At 37.3% G+C, this 22,289-nt stretch overlaps 1 protein-coding gene across 1 annotated transcript in view; it reads left to right on the forward strand.

Annotated features, from left to right (window-relative positions):
* CDC73 (cell division cycle 73) overlaps window positions 1–22,289 on the forward strand; it is a 110,894-nt gene that overhangs the window by 22,759 nt on the left and 65,846 nt on the right. Inside the window, exons 8-10 of the mRNA XM_005142888.3 lie at window positions 827–925; window positions 2,165–2,243; window positions 12,602–12,666. Coding sequence (XP_005142945.1) covers window positions 827–925; window positions 2,165–2,243; window positions 12,602–12,666 — 243 coding nt within the window. The remainder of the gene's footprint in view (window positions 1–826; window positions 926–2,164; window positions 2,244–12,601; window positions 12,667–22,289) is intronic.

Raw genomic sequence — 22,289 nt, forward strand, 5'->3', positions numbered from 1 at the left:
TTATCTGACAAACTTGTGAATGTGATTGCTGTACTTGCTTCCTCCAGGTTAAAATGAAAGGCTCTACTACTAAAATTACTTAATGCCAAATGGAGTGAAATTGTAACTCAAGATAAATATTAAAATAACTGCACCACGCTGAGATGGGGTTGAGCCTGTGAACTATTAACAACCAGCTGAAGCATATTCTGCCCTGCTCAAGAGTCTTGCTTTAAAGTGCAGGGAGTGATTGCCTGCATTGGCTCAGCTGGATCAGGGTTCATGAGGACTCTTCCCTAAAAGTTGCTGAGCATTGTCTCTTGATAGAGGAAAGCTGTTAGCAGGGTTAGGCAAACAAAGGAGCTGTGCTTGAGACATCCTGTCTGGAGGCCAGAAATGAGCAGGCAGGCTCTCATTAGCAGATGTGTACTTGGGTCTCAGAGATGAGACTTGTTCTGGAAATCTTGAGCAAAACCTTTTTCTTCTTAGTACATGACAAAGAGTTCTGAAGAGACTGTAAGGGCATGGTAGACATGAGGGGAGAAGCAGATTGCAAGAGCTTTATGAAGAGTTTGGTTTACCTTGTGGCTTAATGATGCCAGTTAGGTTTAGGAAGTTTGGGCCTTAAAGAATAGGGGGTAGCATATAGAGGACTTAAAGAATAGGTGCCTTAAAACTTCGGATTCCATCACCAAAAAGTAATCAAGAAGCATCTATTTAGAAAAATGATGTACTAATTCTGTTTTTTCTGTGTAGCACAAGTTGACTAAACGGTGTCTTTTACCTGTGGTGTTACATGAAACCTCTGTATTCCGCAGGGTTCATGGGTATCTCATATGTTTTTCAGAACTTTGCCAAGAATATTTTTGCAATTCTTCAGTCAGTAAAAGCCAGAGAAGAAGGCCGAGCACCTGAGCAAAGACCTGCACCAAATACAGCACCAACGGTAAGAGCAGCACTTTGATTATGAAGGCTGTGACCCCAAAAGTGAGAGTGTCATGTCATAATTAAATATGAAGTTTAACTTCAAGCACAAGTTCATAGATACTCTTTGACTTAGATTGTGTATTGGTATGTAAGGAGTTGAATATATTAGTTTAATTTGTTCAATATGTTATTCTTACTTAGAGATTGAAATTGCTAGTAGCAGCTTCTGCATCTATCAAATATTAGTGACATCCTGCATCTATTTGTAAAAAATGTAATAGATGAGGCTACTGCCATTTCAAACAAAATGTTTTACTATTTTTCTGACAGATAGGATAGCAAATGTTTTCAGAATCTGGAGCGTGACTCATGAGTAGGAACAGCTTGAACCAGCTTTCTTTGGTCTGTAAAATCAGGAGGACAGACTTGGAGCTTTATTGGTTAAGTCTTTCTAGGTATTAGATAGGATTTGTTTTGTCTTATGATGTTTACTGTTGAGTTCTATTAAACCTAATATATTTTTGAACTAAGTGGCAGTCTGCTATAAAAGCTGTTTAATCATACTTGGATTTGTTTTTGCTGCTACTGCATTTAACTAAGAACTACATTTAAATATCAAGATGAATTCCAACATTTAAATATTTACTTAGTGTTGCATTTTCTAAATTGTGCACAGCACTATTCAGACGTCCCATTCAGAGTAGTTGTGAATATATTACGAAGACATCCACAAAAGAGATTGGATTGGTATTTAGTGAGCCTCTATTTTAAAACTTTTTTCTCCAAAGTGCCTTTTTTTTAACTCCAACTTTGTTTTTATGCTGTAGATTTAGCAGGATTTTAGCTTAATTGGGCTGGCAAGGAACATTATCTGTTCGTTGTGGTTGTGTGTGTGGTTGAAGGCTTAATCATGAATTGTCAGTTGACAGGATTTTTTCCCCTGCTAATTCTTGAGATATTACAAAAACTTAGTGGTTTCATAAAACATTAAATTTTTAGCTAATGCAGTTTGTTACTGCTACTTTAGTTTTGCCTCTGGGAGTTGTCATAGCTTTCAGTATGTACTTCTAAACTCTGTTTCTGTTAGATTGTTAGTGGATGTTGAAGGGAAATATGAGAATTTTTCAAATTCATTGCAACTCCTAAAGAAGTGAACTAATTTTATACTCTTGAGCAATTACCTGTAATGCCTTACAAAGTTCAAAAACCTTGAGATACCTTTTAATATGTTTTACAGTTTTTGTTTAACCTGTTTTAGGATCCCACTTTACGAAATAAGCAACCGATTCCAGCTGCCTACAACAGATACGATCAGGAAAGATTCAAAGGCAAAGAGGGTAAGTTGATTGTAATATTTCTTTTAAATCAAAAAGTAAACAAATTGGGAAATGAAATCAATGACCTGTAAAGTTAGGGTTATGAGTTTTTCTGTATCATTGTTTTTCAAACCTAAAACAAGACAAAAAAACCCCAAAGCAGTAACTATGACTAAAGATAGCTTTTCCAAGTAATATTCTAAAAATGTTATTTATTAGAAATTACTTGTTAGGAAGCAAACAAAAACCAGAACTATTTAATGGAGATGGTACTGTTAGAACAAGACCAGAGGAGGGCCACAAGGATGATCAGGGGACTGGAGCACCTCCCATATGAAGACAGGCTGAGAAAGTTGGGGCTATTCAGCCTGGAGAAGAGAAGGCTGCGTGGAGACCTCATAGCAGCCTTCCAGTATCTGAAGGGGGCCTACAGGTATGCTGGGGAGGGACTATTTATCAGGGACTGTAGTGATAGGACAAGGGGTAATGGGTTGAAACTTAAACAGCAGAGGTTTAGACTGGATCTAAGGAAGAAATTCTTTACTGTTAGGGTGGTGAGGTGCTGGAATGGGTTGCCCAGGGAGGTAGTGAATGCTCCATCCCTGGCAGTGTTCAAGACCAGGTTGGATGAAGCCTTGGGTGATATGGTTTAGTGTGAGGTGTCCCTGCCTATGGCAGGGGGATTGGAACTAGATGATCTTGAGGTCTTTTCTAATCCTAACTATTCTATGATTCTATTTATGCATTGTTCTTAGGGCTTTCATTTTTGGTTGCTAGAACTTACATGCTACTAAATTGCATTTTAAATTGTAGATGAGAGATTCAGCTTGCATCTTTTGTTCAAGTCCATACCATTTTTTATTCAGAACATTCATATGCTGTGTATGTGAATTCTCAGATTTTGGAAGAGCTGTACTGTAGGTGATTGTTCTATTTTATATTGAAATTGTGTTATTGTTTTTATTATATAAATAAAAAGCAAGAGTATATCACATTACTGCTTGGATATTCAGTTTTGATTGTAATGGGAGAAAGAAAAGCGTAAAATATAACACCAGTGGAGAATTTCATGCTGTAAGAAATTTGTGAAGGTTGTGTTTTCCATGCACCTCATACTGGATAATATACAACAATTTGAAAATCTGACTGTAGCTATTTCTGCAGTTACTTAAAAAAAACCCAAACAACCCAAGTTTAGTAAATATGCACTCAAACCTGAGTACATCCTTTAAGTTTATGATTTTGTGTGTGTGAAACTTACTATAGCAAAATTGGTCATATATTCTATTACATCCTCTTGAAGTCTATTCTAAGTTGGCCTTAATATGTGTTGATTTCAGTGCAGCAGTTTTTATTTACTGCTACTTATTGACAATTGTATTTGGGAGTAGAAGGAGAAGGCTAAGCAGAATATCGGGTGGCTTTTTCAGCATTGAAAAATAATCTGCAATAGCATTCATGAAGAATTAAGTGTTATAAGGGTCAGGAAAAGAAAGGGGGAGACACGGAGGAACGGGACATCAACAAACCCCAAAATCCAAATCACTCTTTTCCATGGAATGTTTTAATTAGAGTCATAGAATAGTTGGGTTTGGAAAGAACCTTAAGATCATCTAATTCCAGCCCCCCTGCCATGGGCAGGGATACCTCACACTAAGCCATGTCACCCAATTAGAATTTATTCAGTTTATTTCTGATAATATTTTAAATCTGCAGCAGTGTCATATTTGCCAAGTTGTTTTTCTTTTACTATCATTTCTTATTAAGAGTTAAAAATAGTAGATAACTGTACTCTACAGTATGAAATAAAAGGTGGAGAAAGAAATTAATGGACAGGTGTTAACAGTTCAAATGTAAAATTGCCTGTAATTCATTGTAGACTCTTTTTCAACAAAAACCTTAGGTAAAAGAATAGTCTGCATGCCCCTAGATGACATAGTTAGAGTAAGCAACCTCGGTAGACAACATCTGTACTGAACAGGTGAATGTATTTTATGCTTATACCCCATGTGTGTGGCTTGAGAGGGAACAGAAAATAACAGGATTTGCATGGCAGGAAAAAGAACCCAGAAGTGTTTGTCAAGCAGCTCACCAGTGCACGATTAATGTAGAGGTTTCTAAGCAGAAATCAAAAAAGAGATCAAATGATTGCAAGGGAGAAACAAATGTTTCTGCCTGTAATTAATAATAACTAATGATACAAATATTCCATTCGTATGTTAATGTGATTCTAAGAATGTGGTCTTGGGGTTTCCTTCAGTGCTGAAGTGAACTGGACTGCAGCTCTTGTTGCACTTGAAAGGTTCTTTTGTGATGTGGTTCTGAAATGCCTCAAATGGTCATATTCTACTTGGGTAGTTATCATTGGCACTTCTTCCTAAGACATGTTTACATGCCTTCATTTTCTGGTTTCTTATATTTGGCTTAGTCACATATGGAGTTAATTTTGTATTCTAGTTTTCTGGGTGCATGAAAAGTAATACACTGTTCAGGAGTAGTACTGGTGTAATACCAATTTAGGTAAGCATACGTTAACACTGGAAATAGAAATTCGGTGTTCAAAAAACGTATTTCAAACACAGGTTGACTTATGAAAGGTATTGAAGCATTTACGGAAGTTAGAATTACTAATTAATATCTAGATTTCTTAGAGGGGGCCTAGAGATACTTGAGATACCTCAATTGTAAATTTATTTTAGAAAACAGTAAATCTTATTTACTTCTGATGCATTCTGTTATAAAACTGTAAATTTTTAACATTTTAGTCTGACTGAAACTCAGCAGTGCAGGTGGTTTTCAGAAGATATAATTGGGCATTACTGGTTTCCAATGTGATTTGCTTAAAAGTGAACTATACATGTCACTTGCAACCATATCACAAGTGAACTCATTCCTTGAAGGATTTTTATTTTGCCCTCAGAATTAACTCACAACCCCCAAATATTCAGTGCAAAAATGAGATTGGAAGCAGAAATAATCATCAATAAAAGTAAAAGAAAACATTTTTTTTATTCCTGAAAGACATTTCTTGTGTTTTTACAGCTAACGTAGTAAGAACTCAGAATTACAGCATGTTTATGGGAAGCTTGCAGTGTTAGGGGTTTTGGGAAGGAAGTCTGAAGTAGTTAGTAATGATGGGTAACATGTGAGATAAAGTTAAACCCTATAGATTTGTGTCACTTTGAAGAGTTTCCGCATCTTACTCTGTATGGCTGTGCATGTGGTTGACTAGAAATTGTGGAAGGGAGGATTTTATGATGCATGTAATGTGTGTAGTAGTGATTTTGGTGAAAGATTTAAACAAAGCCAAGAGGAGCAGTTTCTCCAAGCTTTTGTCTTTGTGTTTCACCTGTTTGCTCTTTTCTCAGAGGTATTAAAACAACAGGCAGAATTCACAGTAACCCTCTCCTAGATGCATCCTAATTGCTTCTTATTGTCTATGTGCAGTTTCATGTAATACTACAGTGTTCATGAAAATTTAAAGTTTAGGTAGCAAAGATGTGATATGTTGTTTCTTTGAATATTTGTATGGTTTAATACAGAATTCTTCTGTTAAAAGTATTGCTCCTAGCATAAAGAGTTCAAAGCTTTGTTGAGGTTAAGGCCAGCCTCAGAACCATGCAGCTTCTCGCTCACTCCCCTCTTTGTTCTTTGGGGAGAATCAAAAGAATGTAAACCCATGAGTTGAGATAAGAACAGTCCAGTAACTAAGGTATAACACAAACTCGCTATTACTGCCAATAATAATAATGATATGGGAAATAGCAAGGGGAAAGAACTAAAAGGGGAAAGGGAAAAAAAAAAACCCAACCAAGACAATAAGTGCAAGTGATGCACAATACAATTGCTCACCACAAGGTGACTGATACCCAGCCCAACCTGAGCAGCAATCTGGGCCTTCCGGGTAACTCCCCCAAGTTTATATACTAGCCATGATGTGCTGTGGTATGGAATACCCCTTTGGCTAGTTTGGGTCAGGCATCCTGTCTCTGCTTCCTCCCAGCTTCTTGTGCTCGTCCTCACTGGCAGAGCATGAGAGACTGAAAAGTCCTTGATCGGGATAAGCATTTGTTAGCAACAACTAAAAACATCGGTGTGCTATCAGCATTGTTCTAAGACTAAAGCCAAAAACACAGCACTGCACTAGCTACTAAGAAGGAGAAAAATAACTGTTACAGCTGAACCCAGGACAAGCTTATACAACTAAGACAATAAATTTAGGAATTTTAACATAAGGTGCGTTAAGTAAACTGCTGAGTTGCAGTCAGATTTCTTTGCTTCTTACGATGGATCATTATTTCTGATGACGTATACCAGGTTACCTCTCTGGTTGGCTTAAATAAAACTTTCATGCCAGATGGGACAGGCATTGCTCCTGGAATGGTTTAGACTGCTTTAATAGTAAATTTGAGGGGTGTGGTAATTGTGAAGTACTGCTCTTGAGGAGCAAGTAATCAGTTATATCTGAAGTAAGTGGAACTGCTTATGCAACTCTGAGTCAGTAGTTGCTAGGTTATTTCAGATAGGTGTCTTGTTCCTGCAGCTTTGGTTAGGCAGGAGAGGAAATCTTTCCTTTGACATTCTTAAGTTCTGTGATGTATGCCATATGAAATGTGTTAGACTGTCTCTTGCAGTAGGACTCTGTGTTGCAGTGAAACATGTCACTCAGCAGTGCACCCACCATGCTACACTGTTCAAATGATTTTGAGGTGAGGAGGCAAACTCCCTGTAATTACTTTCCTTAACTGTTGTTTCCTTCCTGTTGGTTTTGTTTCACATTAGCAGTCAGTGATGGTATCCTCTCTTCAACAGTGTAGAGCTCCATAAACTTTGTCTACTTTTCCTTTTGTACTTTTATTTATTTCCTTCATACTCCTCATTAGGGGCTGATTTGACAGGACAAGGAGTAATGGGTTTAAACCTAAACAGGGGAAGCTCAGGTTAGCTGTAATGAACAAGTTCCTTGCTGTGAGGGTGGTGAGGAACTGGAACAGGTTGCCCAAGCAAGTGGTAAATGCTTAATCCCTGACAGTGTTCAAGGCCAGGTTAGGCAAAGCCTTGAGTGACATGGTCTAGGCTGAAGCATTCCTGCCCATGGCAGGGGGCTTGGAACTAGAAGGAAATATGTGCAAGAGATTCACATTTGGAAAAAAAACTTACAGTCTATCTCTACTTTCTGGTGTGACCAAGTAGTTTGATAACTTTCAGTGCTGTAAATTCACTTCAGTGCTGGAATACTCAGTTTCATGCTGTAATTTTTTTCTTTTAGCACTCTAAGAAACTTTTAAGAACCTGGTGTTCATTACTTGTAATAATATTGCTGAACTACTATATGTGAACTGTGTAGAGAGAATTGGAATTTGTGGTGAAAATGTGGAGAGCTTGGAAATTTAGACATGAAACTAACCTACTTGTCAGGGTGTAGTACAGAAAAGGACTAGTCAGTAAACTTATGCAGAATGAAATTTGGTGTCAGTGACTTAATTACCATGGGTGTGAAGTGGGGTAGTGAATCATTTCCAGGCATTCTGCAGAGCTGTTGCTATCTGGGCTTTAAAGAGTATACAGCTGAAAAAAAGAAAAAAGTGGTTATTCAATCTTACTCATCCACAGATTAAACTCAAGGTTTTAACTTGAACTCTTCAGTATTTCAGAGACACACTGCTTTGGTGTGTCTCTATTTGCCTAGACTTTATTCCAGAAATTCAGGTTAATTTGAGTCTTTTTAAAGCTGTTATTCTTTTAGTAATGTGTCAGTGCTCAAGTTTGCACCTGCATTGGATGGCTAGAACTGCAGCAGGTGTAGAATCAATATGCAAAGTGACCTAGATGGACATAGAGCAGAGGGCTTTAACCACATGAATGGCACTTTGAACATTAATAATCTTACGCAGGGAAATGGAACATATGCCCAATTGTTGATGGAGAATATAACCAGTCAAAAAGTTCATGCATTAGGGTGCATATTTTTATTTCCAGGTTTAATTTTTTTAAATAAGAAGACACTCAGATTGATGTATGATGATGCTAGAAAGGTAACTAGAGATGAACCATACCGGAAAAGTGTGTTATTCTTTTGATGCTCTTTGTGTCATTGAACTGTGAAATTGTGATCATAATACATGCAGTGACTGGAGAAGTAAAGTTAGTCTTAATATTAACTGATTTGGAAGCATTAGAATACATGATTAATTCCTCGGTATTGTGTTTAGTCTCTCAAGATATAGGCATTTGTATAGCAAGAGTCCAGTGGAAAGGCATTTGTTGATATTGGTGTTTCTAACAGTGTTTACTTTTATAAAACTGATTCCAGTTGGCAAGCAGATAAAGTTGAGATACAATTTGTCACAATACATTAACGTTGGGCTTTGCTTGCATACTTTACTCCCTAGTGTTTGACCTGCTTTTGAAGTATTTAATGTGGACTGCTTTTTGCCTAATGAAAGATGCTAAAATTATATAAACATGTGTTTAAAACATACATAAACTTTGTAATTTTATTGAAAAATCACAATGTATTGAAGACTCTCGATTTTTAACAGCTGCTGTGCATCTAATTCCAGGCTTAAAAATAAGGGTCCAAAATCTTGCCATCATATATGTTTACTTTAAGGGCTCTTTTCTGCTTAAATACCTTTTGCGTAATAGATTGCTTATAAATTTAACTGCTACCTCCATTACTGTTAGTGAAGCCATGATTTTGAAACTAGAGTTACAAATGAATTCTCGACCAGGCATTAATATTTCATCTCTGTGCTAGTGCATGACTCAGCAGCACAGATTTGAGCTGGTGTGGGAGGGGAGAAATACTGCTTTTTGTATTCTCAGACAGAGGGTATGGTACAGCATTTAGGCTGATGTATGCTGAGGACACATCCCCTGGTTGCTCTCTGTTTTACTCCTTTAATGTGGCCTGTGGTTCCTCTTGTATTTGAGGTTCGCTTTTGAGCAGCTGTATCATGGTCAGCCACTGCTCTCAGAGAATGCTCTGGAAGAAGTGCCTCTCCACTTTCTAGCCTGGTCCTTCAATGTCTTTTACAACCAGCTACATTAACCAGGCTAACACTCAGCTGTTTTGAAGTGGGAATGCAGCTGTAACTGTAGAGTCCCTGGCTTGGAAGTGTTTTTTTTCTCTTTGCACAGTCTGTATACATTGAGTAGAGCTGAGGGTACCACTGTATGTGGCCAAGTGTACATACTGTTGAAACCTTAAAAAAAGGCATAAAAGTGCAAGTGGCAGGACTGTTGCTTGCAGCAGTGTTTATTTCAGTAAAGAAAGTGAGTGGCTGGCTGGCAGAATATCACATGATGAATGTGAGGACCAGGTCAAAAAAGCTGCACCCTGAGGAAAGAATGTGCTGTTACCAGTTAAAGGAGGGTTGCTGTGGTTATCTGGAAGCTGACAATCTTCAATGCATTTTCCAGATGCTGAAACCTAAGTTTGAGGCAGGAAATTTGAGAGTTGATGGGCAGTTAGGAAGATGGTTTCTTCTATTCATCCCCCCTACCTACAGGTCCCGAGGTTTACAGTATACCTTGAGGTAGCTGCAGTAGCTGTTTGCAGGAATGTTAAGTGGATACCTGCGTCCTACTTTGACCATGGAGTGTCCCTTAAATATAAATTAATGAGGAAAAGTACTGTGCCATTATTTACAGATTATCAGAAATGCTTTATTTACTACCCGAATAACTATTACATAGCATTAGAAGGCATGTATAGCTGCTTGAAACATTAAGCAGGCAAGAATGTCCCATCTGATGCTTGAGGTAAAAGTTCTTGAGGATCCTAGCTGTTTACTTCTGCTAGGATCAGCACAAGGCTGAGAGTGAGAAGCTCCTGAGAGCTAGAGCTCTGGTTAGTGGCTTTTGTGGCTCATTAAATGAACCAGGCCAGATTTTGAGAGACTTGAGATTTTTGCAGAAGATGAACCCACTGGCAGTCAAACAGAAGCTTGTTGCCTACCTGGTTCCTCTCCCCTTTGATTTGCTTTCTAACTGTGGTGCTGGTTCTGTGGGCCTTTATTCCCTTTGCAAAGCCCATGGAGACTTTGGTTAGGGTTTCCTAATAATTAAGAAAGAATGTGAAGTTTTATTAGAGGAGAAAGTAGAAATAGAGTCCAGTGGAAAGAAGTAACTTGAAATGGGGATCTAACATGTACAGCTAATTATAGGACCAGGATTTGTGCCTAGCTGAAAGAAACCGTGGTAGACTGGGCACAATGGGGGACACTGCTTTGCTGGCCTTTTTAAGAGGTGTCATCTTTGGAGTTTTAGAAGAACATCTGGTTAAAGTAGCTGGAAATTCTCAATGTCACAAGCAAGAGGAAACCATAATAGGCCCATCTGAAAAGGGGAGAGGTTCTGCTGTTGTTGTTCTTCTGAAATTCACAAACAGCTGTCAGCCTAGATTATACACCTCCAGATTTATGTCACTCCAGGTCAGCAAAAGCCTCTCTTCTGTTTAGGGAGTCTCTACCAAGCATTCTGCAGGGCTACAGGTACCACGTGTGATATTAATGTGCTGCTTGCCCAGAAACAGTGACCTATATAGTCACAGAGGAAGCTGTTATGCATAGAAGTGTTGGTCAGATGCAACTTAATTATCTTTAGTTCAAATTCAGCTCTACCAGTCCTGAGCTGAGGTGCAATGCATAATTACATCTTGGGGTTGGGGAGCAAGGCAGTAAACAGAAACTAGGCTTCTTTTTCTTTCCCTAGTAAAGAAGACTGGATTCATGTCTGTGTATACCTGCATTTTGCTCTGTCAGAATCAGTTCTGTGTGGTTCAGAAATGTGAAATCAGACAGAAGGGGAGAGGTAGCTTCGAGAAGCAAAGATGAAGGAGGCCTGGAGATGGTGACTTTGTTTAAAACAAAACACGAGAAGTAACAGTAGGCCTTTCCACTTAGTAGTTGGTGGTAGGTCTGATAGCCTAATTGACGGAGTGGGGATTGGGGGGGAGACAGGTAAAACAAAAAAAACCCAGTGTTTAGGAAGTAGATACCTGTCTCTGGGGTAAGATGAGTATGATCAATTTTCAGCCCCCTTCAGGTATATTTTTCTAAACACTGTGGGGTTATTAAATCTGGCAAACTTTTGTGCTTCATTTCCTATGAGTGCCTGAAAATCTTTGTCATCTAAGGAAGAAAGGATGAGCAACCACAGATGCTTCCTAGAGCATCTGCATTGTTTTTAGGGTTGTCTGGCTTTCAATTTAAGTTAATTTATTTATCTTAAGGAGCAAGAAGCTCTACCAGTCTTGAAAATCTGGTTTTTAACTTGGAATATTTTTAGGTTCAGGTATGAGCATTATTTCTCGTGTTATGGAGGTTTTTTTGCTGATGCATTGTATGAGGGTGGTGTAATAAATGACAAAAAAAAACTTTCAATGCCAAACAGCTGTTTCTGCACTGTGTTAGTAACCTTTATCCAAATCTAGTTGAAATACTCCTAAAGTTTCCTAGGTATAGACAAATGCTTACTTATGGTTTGGTGATTATCATGCCATTTTAAGTATGCTTTTATTGGGTGCTTGGTTGATGGGGTCAGCTGACAGGAGATGTGTGAGGCTAGGGAATTTACAAAAGGAAAATAATTTCTTCCAAATTCTCCTTATAATACTCAGGAGCTGGCTTTGATCTTAGAGTGCTGAGAAAGGGACAGAGAAGAAGGATTCAAACGCAAACAGGCTAGTGGCAGTAGGTTTGGTCACAGAGCACTTGCAGGCTTCTAGCACTTAGCATAAATTCAGTCTGACTGAAAATGCTAAAAATAATATAAAAAAACCCCAACCCAGCTCAAACCAACCCTTTTTATCACCTTTAGTCTGGAAGCTTGAATTCATTAAAATTCTATCTTCTAGATCATATGACAATTACATTGTTGTTTTTTCTGAATTCCAGTACAGAATTTATCATATTAAGTAGCCAGTTTTATAGTCAGCATGTAAACTGCTTTATTATTAAGTTGTTTTTTCTTTTTTTCCATTAATAGAACTACAAATTGAATGTTTTGCATTTTGTAATGCATTCTGGGAATATGAGGTACTTCTCCATTTTGTAGTGTAGAGCAGTTCTGAGACCACATGCATGTTGTAACATATTCTCACGAAAATTTAAATATATATTCTTTGGAGTGGTTTAAATGTAGCAGGAAATGCTTACTCAGGAAGCAGAAATAACAAATGGACATCTGTCTAAAGAAAACACAGATTTCCCAGTTACTGACTGGGTTTCATATTGTGAACAGAACCTAAAGCACTACCAATAGCACGATGCGTTACTTGCAAAAATAATGTTCAGTGTATTTCTAGTGTTTTCCATTTAGACATGACACCCCTGTGTTTGTAATGATTTACAAGTGACTTTTTTTCCTTGTAGAAACGGAAGGCTTTAAAATTGATACCATGGGCACCTATCACGGAATGACTCTCAAGTCTGTAACGGTAAGCTGAAAGTGTTGTCTTAAATATGTTTTATAGGAGTGATAGTGTACCTTTATATAAATCTTTTCAGCTTGGGCTAAACTCTGAAACGTCACTTTGGTTGACTAACATTGATGGAAGTTTTCTGAGAAGAGATAAAATGTTTTGTTTGGTCTGCATGTTTTAGAGATGTTAGCTCAAGGGACCTGTCTGCTGTAAAAAGGTGTGCTGGGAAGGCTTTGCTGGCAGAGTTTTGCTGGGCTTGTGTATGTTTATGAAGGACATCTTTCATAATTATAAGCAGTAACACTATACTTGCAAAGTGGAAGTAATAAAACTAGGTTTGGGATTATCACTGTTTCCTACTCTGAATTTAGAAGTGATAAATTAGTTTAGTGGTGAAAGAATTTGACCTCTATGTTACTGTTGAAGCTTTCTAGTCTAGCAAGATGAATTTCTTTTGTATGACTTTACAATGCTGTCAGTGGGAACTGCTGCATACACAGATAAGAGGGACCCTTAAAGAGTTTTCCTTTTTTCTTGGCCAATGTTTGTCTGCTCTTGTGGAAGTGGGTTGAATGCTCTCAAACAAATGCTGTTTTGATCTGCTGGTAAGTAGGGCAGATGCTACAAAACTAACGTAAAAACCTCGTTAAGGTTTTTGCCATCTGCATACCTATATAAATCTGATGAAAAGACAGCACTAAACACTCTCCTAAATCAGTGTACTACTTCTAGTTTGCACTCCTAATTTGAATACAGAATAGTACCTTGAAAGTAAGATATTGTTAAAAACATTTAGATGAAGGTTCTGGCCCAAGTCTTTTGTTCCCAACCTCCTCTGTACTCAAAATACTTAAAAAAGGAAGGAATCTACTCAGTTCAAACCGGTGTTGTTTCTGGATTAATTCAGAAATTAATTGGGTGAAGGAAGAAAATAACCAATTGTGGCCCAGGTTTGTTCTTGAACCTTGCATGAATTTAAGGCTGCTTTATGAGGGATCACGCAGTGGTGTTATACCAAACCCAGGTGTCTGTGGTATAATGTATTTGTTTCAAGTGGTAGTGACTTGAAATGACTTAGTAAATAGATTTTGTTTAAATTGCACAGAGAGAAAAGAGAAAGAAGAAAAAAATAGAGGGGGCAATATTATAGTAAAGTAGAAATGTTGAAATGTGTTAAGCTTGTTGGCATAAAAACTGTGAAAGGGATACACAGTAACTCTACAAATTTTTTTTTGTTAGTTCATTAAAAGAATAAAGTAGTTTTAATTCTAGGAATCCTAGGTTGTTTATTCAGCACAGTACCTGCAGTTTTGAGGTGGAGTTATTAAACTGTCATTGCTTGTATCTTCCATTAAGAGGAAAAATACAAGTGATACTAAATTACTAGTACATCTTCAGCATAAGCTAGAATTGTGTGAAATAACTGTTTAAGAGGTGTATTGCATGACTGCAGATAAAGCATCATCTGGTGTCATGAGAAATGCTGAAACTCCATCTGTCATTTAGCATTTTTCTAAGGAAGAACTTGTAAGGGATTTTTGGAACCTTATTTTCCAGAGTATTTAAAAATGCCCAAAATGTTTAGCTCATTCATAAATTGCAGTGACTGATTTTGTGTTTCAGACTGGGGAGAAATAAATTTATTAATTAAATGGCACAGAAATGTTCATCTGGTTTTTCCTCAACTTTGCCACAGTGATGGATCACATGGTAATAATCCATAATCTTCAGGTTGTTGTTTCGTGTGGAATGCAATCTCCTACCAGCTAGCAATTTCATGTTATTTTACCTAGTAGTATTTATGGTTTGTTTTTAATTTTTATGCTAGACAAAACTAGGAAGGAAATAGCAAAGCAATTTACTTCCCTAGAGGTTTACTCAAAAAGTGTATTATACTCGTGAGCTAAATCATAGGAATATGCAAGATAGCATTGGAATTGCATTCTGTCTGCATGATGTTATCTGCTATCCTCGTAGTATGTTGGTATATATCTACTGGTATAATCCCTTTTGTGAACCCACTGAACACTTCAAAGGAATTGAAGTGTTAGGTAGCTTTTTGATAGAGGCTGTCTTCAAACTTAGGAGTTCTGATTTCCAGATGAATGGCAAAATCTGAAAGGTTCATTTTTATGCTATTGTTCTCCTTGACTTAGGTAGCTCCTCTCTTTCATCTGGGGCGCTTGTTTCCATGGATGTATTTACAGAGAACAGTCATATTCTCTTAAAACTTGTTTGCTTAGCTAAGCAAGTTTTATTACGAAATAAGCTTTCAGTCCTCATGCAGGTTTTCTTTCTTTAGCTATTCAGTTACAATTCATCTTTTTGAGTATGGTGAAGTAAAATTTCATGGAGTCTTGTGACTCTAGGTTTTACTTTGATTGAGAGTTGCATGTTGGAAGAGATTGTTTATCCTGGTGTGGTAGTTCACTTGATGGTTAATGTTTACTGGCAATACCATCTACCTAGACTTTTGTTTTCTTTGTGTTACCCTGAATCCTTTAGCTTCCTTGTCACACACTGACCTTTATTTTGTTTGGCTGAACGAAACAGGTTGTTTTGATAATTGGTCTTCCCTTTAGAAGATTGATGGAGCCATTAGTTTCCAAAGATTTTGATCTCATTAGCCACAGGAAAAAGCTTTGCGTATGTGACCTACTGTCTGGAGTTGCCCTCCTGCTTCTCATGTCAAATTTGTACAAAGCTTTTACTTGTTTCATGTTATATTCTCTACATGTCTTCCACTTTCATTCAACCCTATTGCAATTCTCTGAAATGAATTTTATGAAATGTGCAAAACTTACGGGTTTTATTATTGCTGAAATGTGAGTTATCCTAGATGCTTGTTCTTTATAACAGCGAAACAAAAACTTCTGCATCTTGACTGCTTTCTTTTAATCAGTGATGTTGGAAACTTTCTTAGCATTCAGAATTTGTGCAAGAACAGATGGTGAATGGTGGGCTTTTTCTGAAGTAATGTCAGCTGAAATAGCTTGTGCTGCTGGCAGTTCTTCCCTGTAACAGGGTTTTTGCTTAATTGGCACACTTACTTTCTCTTAGGAATAACAGACTTATTTAATTAATTTTTATTGTGAAGGAATGATTTAATTATTCTGGACCTGGAATTGTTTCTCTCAGGTAATCTTTCTCAGAAAGCTGTTTTTAATACCTGTGGCACCTTCTATTTGCCCGTATTGACTGACTACAGGTTTACCTGCAGGCTTTACTTCAAAGTATAATTCCCAGTATAGCAGGGCAACTTCTGTCTTTTAAGTAGGAAAGTTTGAGATGGATCATATAAGAGCTATGGAAGATAGGCATGTTAGTATTTTCCTACCACTCAGGGTGTGAAAGAATGCTGAGAGAGAATCTTAAGCTGATATTCTCAACATGTTCTTTTTACTTGTATAAATTTGATGTGTTCAGGGCATTAGCTTTCTGCTTTTATAAAGAGATGTTAACTTGGAGTCTAAGCCACTGTTATCTGCTGGAAGCCTAGGAAGTGAGTCTGACCTTGTGTATGTTATGAAATTGAATTTTGGACTGCTGGTTTCCGTAAGTAGAATATGTGACGTATTTAGCTGTTATAGCTTTAGATGTCAAGCTCAGAACAAGTTAGCAGTCTGCAACTGTATCAGTATATGGGAGAATTTTCTTGTTCCATGTATGTCTGATAAAGCTGGCTTTTATAACTTGGAAGAGGATACACTTCGGTACAGGAGCTGAGGGCATGCTTTGTATCAACTGTCTGCACTTGCAAGCAGTGCTTGTTTCTTTGTGACAATAATAGCCATATTGATGCTGATTATATTTATCTTACTGGGGTTTTTTTGAGTTTTCATGATGTTGATATGAAAGAAAAGTAGAATGATAGCCTGTGGGGTTCTGTGGAATTATATCCTCCTAGTTTTGAGAGTCCTGACTAGTCGCGAGTTGTGATTCAGCATGGTTATAAGGTTGGTTGCAAGCAAGTAAGATCTGCATAGTACTGCAGTAGGCTGTTACAGAAATTATTGCCTTTGCTAATTGCTAGAAAGCTATCCTGTTTCTAACTGCTGGCTCCTTTTAGTAGTCACAGATGTGGAAGCTCAAAAGTTTCCTTTGTCTTTTTAATTTTGCTGCTAGTAATGGTATCTGTCATTGATCATCTGCACTCATTAGCAGCCAGAACTACTGTTGGCATTTCTTTCTGTTATTGTTCAGTAAATAGGTGGATGCAACAGCTCTTTTATGTAGTGAGTCGATACCCTTACCTGGTAGTTTGGGTTTGGGGCTATGCCTGAAGAACCAGTATAGTTCAGTTGAGGCACTTCGCTTGTAGCAAACTCAGTTTCTTGCATGTATTCAGACAGGTAAGTTTTACTTCTGGTAAGAAATTCTTTTTGAGTTTTCAGTGGCTCTGAGTTCAGTGATAATGTTTTGTCTACAAATTAACAAAAGTAACATACATCTTTCCAGTGTAAACTGCCAGGCTTTGCAACAGTCTCTCAGTTGTAAAATTACCCTGAGTAAACATATGAAAGTATCAGTAATTAAAGAAAACAAACTACCCTTCAGTTCAAACAAATACCTTAAATACATTCTGTAATCCTAACAGAAAAAAATTGGAGAAAAAAAGAAGGTGGGGGGGAGGGGGACCTCTATGTAAGCCACAATTAAGCATGTAAGTACAAGCTTAATTTCGGAATTGGAAGACTGGTTCAGCACCTCTGAGCTCAGCAGCATTTTTCATCAGCTTGTGGTCAGTGTCAGATTTTGAGCATTAACTGATCAAAGGATGTTACTGTCCTCAAAATCTTTTGAGTATGGTGTAGTCTCAGTGGCTCTATTACCTAAGAGTTTTGCTTAACCTCTGATGTATTTTCCAAGTTTTAGTGTGTAGTAGAATGAAGGAAAATGCTAACTTTCTGGCACTGGAGAGAAAGCATGTTGAGGCAGAAGCAGTCTATGTAGTATATGCACATATTTTATATAAAAGACTTCAGATAATCAGTATGCTTCATTGAAGTAGCTAAATCTGAGATCTCTTTTTAGTTTATTGTGACAAATTAAGATTGTGATTCAGTGCCAAAACTTGAAATGACTTTTCAGAAGCATATGGTGGAATTGGCTGTTGTCTCTCAGTACACAGATAAACAGCACTTACCTCTAAAAAATAAAAATTTAATACATCTTAACAGATATGACTACCTATCCACACATCACCAGTTTAGTGTCATGTCCTAATCTCATTAAAATATTTTAGAGAGCAGTGGTATTGAGGGAGGAGTCAACAAAACAACAGGCTCTTTGAAAGTGTTTGTAACAGGCTCTGAAACAGAATATATTTTTCACAGTCTGTGCATAAGCTGGTTATTATTCTTAACACAAGTGGCACACAAGCCTGCCCCCACTCCCCCCTGCAGCTGAGCAGCATTCTGTGAACTCTGTGTGCTTACTGTTCAGTTTTTAACCATCAAGAGGAGGTGAGGAAAACTGTAAAAATTGTCTATTAGAAGAGTGTTGCATACATGATGCTGGAGGCAGACTTTTGTTGTCACTGGATTTGTAAACCTTTTCATCTGAGGTACATTTCTCCGTAACTTTAGTTCAGACATAACTTCAAGGTTCTCAGTCAGTGAGGGTTAAGGGCTAGGACATGACTACCAACTCAAAAACCCTGGAGTGGGAAAAATGGATGTTTTCCCAGAATAGTCTGCCAGCAACTTTACACTGCTTCAGAGTAACAGACAGGAAGCCTAGAAGTGTGTCTGTATTACTGTAATGAGAGTGGGTGAAATGCAAGCAAGTTTCCTAAGAACTTTTTACTGTATTTTGTATTAGGGTCCACGCAACAATTTCAGTGGTTGGTATTTCATTGCCACAATTGTTTAGTGTAAATAGGCGGACTGATAGAGGCCAAGGAAAATCACATACAAATACCGCTTTCAAGAAAATGTGTTAGGTTGAACAATGCTGCGCTGGTTTTCTCAATGATTGTAAATCATGTACATCTGTGCCAAGATATCTTATTGTTGTACGGCATCATGTTTTGTTCCTTGTAATAGCTTTTATTTTATTTTGAGACTAAGAGCTGCAAATTCAAGAAAAGTGGATGTTGTATAACCAGTCATGCATCTGGAAGTTAGGCATTGCTATGTTGCCAAGAATGCTATTGAACAAAAGGGGGAACAAGACCTAGAGCCATTTCGCTTTGTTACTGAAAGAATGTGTCTGAAGTCACTGTTTTCCATAAAACTCTTGTTTTGGGATGATAAGTGTGCTTGTGGCTTGTCCGTCAGGTCCTTGAGTAGTTTTAATGGAGGAGTGCCAAGTATGAGAATCCAAAGTTATTACTGAGTATGCATTGAAGTGGCGCTTCAGACACTTACGGAGCTTTGCGTAACAAATCTTAACTCTGAATATTTTTGGTATAAATTTAAAGATGACCTGCTAGACCTGTCTTTACTTAAAGCTGAATGGTAGGATTTTATTTGGTAGCCCTGTGAGTGTCCCTTGAGAAACTCATCTGATATATATACAGTGCACAAGGGCTCAGATCCTTTATGAATGGTTCAAGAGTTCACTCTTTTGGAAACATGACCACAAATAAAAATGTCTAGGACACTTAATTTGCATGCTTTTAACTGGATGTCCACTTTCCGTTTGAATCCTCCATGCATTCTTAAATTCATTTGTGTTTCTCAGGTCTTAGGATTTATGTAATAATATCTGCTAATGAAAGTTTTATAGGGCATTGCTCAATGAGACCAGCTGAACTTGAGCTGCAGATTTCTATCCTTTGCCCAAATTGTTCTGAACAATCAAATACCATGTGCTTCATACAGTTCTTACATTAAACAATCTTGTCAACATAATTCCATCTATACATTTTCTCCAAACACTTACTGAATATGCAGCAGCTATATCTTCAGCTGACAGTTTGTTGTCAAATTTCTTCGAATGAGGAAAGACCGGCCTAGCTATCAAATACTGTTGTAATTCACACACAGGTATTGAAGGCGGGATAAAGGTTTAGGGATCCAGTAGAAATCAGCATGTGATAATTGCAGGACCAGAAGATATTTAACTTAACACCCTTTCTTCTCCCTACATGTTTATCCACATTTGCCAAAACAGTCATGAGTAGCCATCCCATTGTCTTTGACTTAAGAGTCTTAACAAAGTTTCTATCACACTTGGCAATTAATGATACAGTAACTAAACCTAAATTACAATTCAAGGAAGTAATGATCAGATGATTAATTTAGGTAAATAATCTGAGATGACTAAATCAAGATTTCCTTCTCTGTTCAGTTGTTGAGTTTATACCATTGTCCTTAGGCCATGTGGCACTTTTCTGCTTGGTTATTTGCTCATAATGAAGTAAGATATAATTTATTATTTGTGGAAACACATTTTCTGCTTGGAATACTTGCTTATATGTAACTTAGCATCATAATCATACCTTTTTCTGAGCTTGGAAAACGGGTTATCCTGGTTGTTACCCTAGCAACATCCATAGGAACATGCTTCAAAGCCCATTCTCATGTACATCTTACTTATATCACTTACTGCTACTTAGTTAAGCCAGGGCAAATTCTCCTATATGATTGTTTTTATTTTGATAAGTTTTGTACTTTGTCTTAGTTGTCAAGGCCTGCTTTGAACATTCTTAAGAACCTTTGCTTCAGTTTGCAGACTGTTTTCTGGAGTTACTGTTTTAAAGGCTCACGTCCTTTCTTCCTTGTGGTTCTGGATTTAGTGGTTGTGGTTTTTGTTGATTGTGGTTTTTGTTGATTGATTTTACTTCTCCTCCTCCTTACATTGAACTCTTTTTCATTATGTGGCTGTGTTTGAATCCAGCTAGAGGGTCTCTCCGTGTGGCAAGTTTTCTTCACAAATGTATAATTATTACAAGAGTGTATTATATGCAGGTGTTCATTAGTTCTTGAATCAGAATACGTAAGGCATAGATGGGTTTTTTTCTAAGCACATCAAACCTGCAGAGTTCAAGATTGAGAGGATCTTTGGAGGCAAATGTTAATGAAATGTCAAGAACCCTGGTACTCTCTCTTTCAGGGGACAGATTGCACTATTTCAATGTAATGCAACATCACTAATGAGTATGTCCACTCAGAATAGCAAAAAAGGTGGTATTTTTAAGCCTTTAAGGCAGTTTCTTCTAGCACCATTTAAGAAGGTAGTTGATTAAATCTGACTGTCTTTTGATCTTTAACTTTGTGGTTTTTATCATTCCATCTAAATACAGGTGTTAATTTGCCTGTGTCTTTTATGCAGCCACATGCTGCTGAATATGCACCCTCACTTTCAGGATGTTTAAATGTATTAGGTTTATCTTTGCTAGGGCAATCTTTGGGCAAAGTCCTGGCTTACTCAGGTTTGCTCCTGGTGGTCGTGGTTACAGTCTGAGTGTAGGCTTTGCAATTAGGTAAATGACTGTAAAGACTGTATAATGAACTCTGCATTAGTTATGGCTCAGTCACTTAGCATTTAGGCAGTACTGATCATACCTTCCAGAATATACCTGTGATTGCAGTCTGCTAAGCTGCCATCTGGAGCTGTATTCATGTTTTCACTGAGCAATATGCTATTGCGGAAATTACTTGGATCACTGCTGCTGGAAGGGTGGTTTTTGGGTCTTGATTCATCTGAAACTCTAAACAAGATACTTCTCAGCTGAGTTAAGGGGAGAGCTGCTTATGCATGAAAGTGCATGTAGCTAAGAGTTGAAAGATGTATTTTCTGCTTTCATTATGATGCACTGATTTCATTTGCCCCTCTTTATTCCCAAAAGGATTGTGGGATTTTCTGGAGTTTGTTGTTTTAGGAGGCTTTTAAGTCACAGGAACCTCATGTATATAGGACTTGAGATTTCACAGCAAACATACTGAGTGGGTAAAAAAAAAAAGCCATGTGGTTTTTTTTATTCTTATTAGTCAGTAAATGCACATGTGAATGGGAATTTCTTAGTGATAAAACGTTCTGTTTTAAAGCACAAAAAAATCCTCAAATTTTTATTTGCCACTGTATGAATGTATTAATCTTCAGTACTTAGTATTTCAAATAACGAAGGTTTGTCCAGTGTATTTAAAAATATCAAATTTACCTAAAGCAGTTGCTAAATTGAAAGAAATAACTTTGAGAACAACTGCTTTTTTTTACAAATACATACTTAGATTTGCTAGGGTATAGAACTTTATACAACATGAATATTAACGAAGTGTGTTTTGATTTCACCTTAGATTACCATTGCATTTGGCAGACCAAGTTTTAGAAAGTTGAACTATTCAGTTTGTATGCTGCTTTAGGAGACTTAGGATATAATATTGGAATTAAAATAACTTTCTTTTTTGGCTCTTTCAGGTTAAAAGCAGGCAACACCCTCCATAAAAGTGTATGAGTGGGTTTTGTGCATAAGCAACAGATAAGTTTTAAGATTCAGTTAAAGTGTGAAGCAAAATTTTGTGTGACTAAGCAAAGTGATGTGGTAATGTGATAAGATGGCTTGTAGTTAACTGTCAGTCTAGTTGCTGTAAATTCATAGTACTTTCAATTTTGAATATATATGTGAAATAGAAACTCCAAGGCTCTTCATAGGGAATAAAAGTGCTGTATTTTTCTCTCTATAATCACCT

Source organism: Melopsittacus undulatus, chromosome 6 (genome assembly GCF_012275295.1).
Source record: "Melopsittacus undulatus isolate bMelUnd1 chromosome 6, bMelUnd1.mat.Z, whole genome shotgun sequence".
Lineage (NCBI taxonomy): Eukaryota > Metazoa > Chordata > Aves > Psittaciformes > Psittaculidae > Melopsittacus > Melopsittacus undulatus.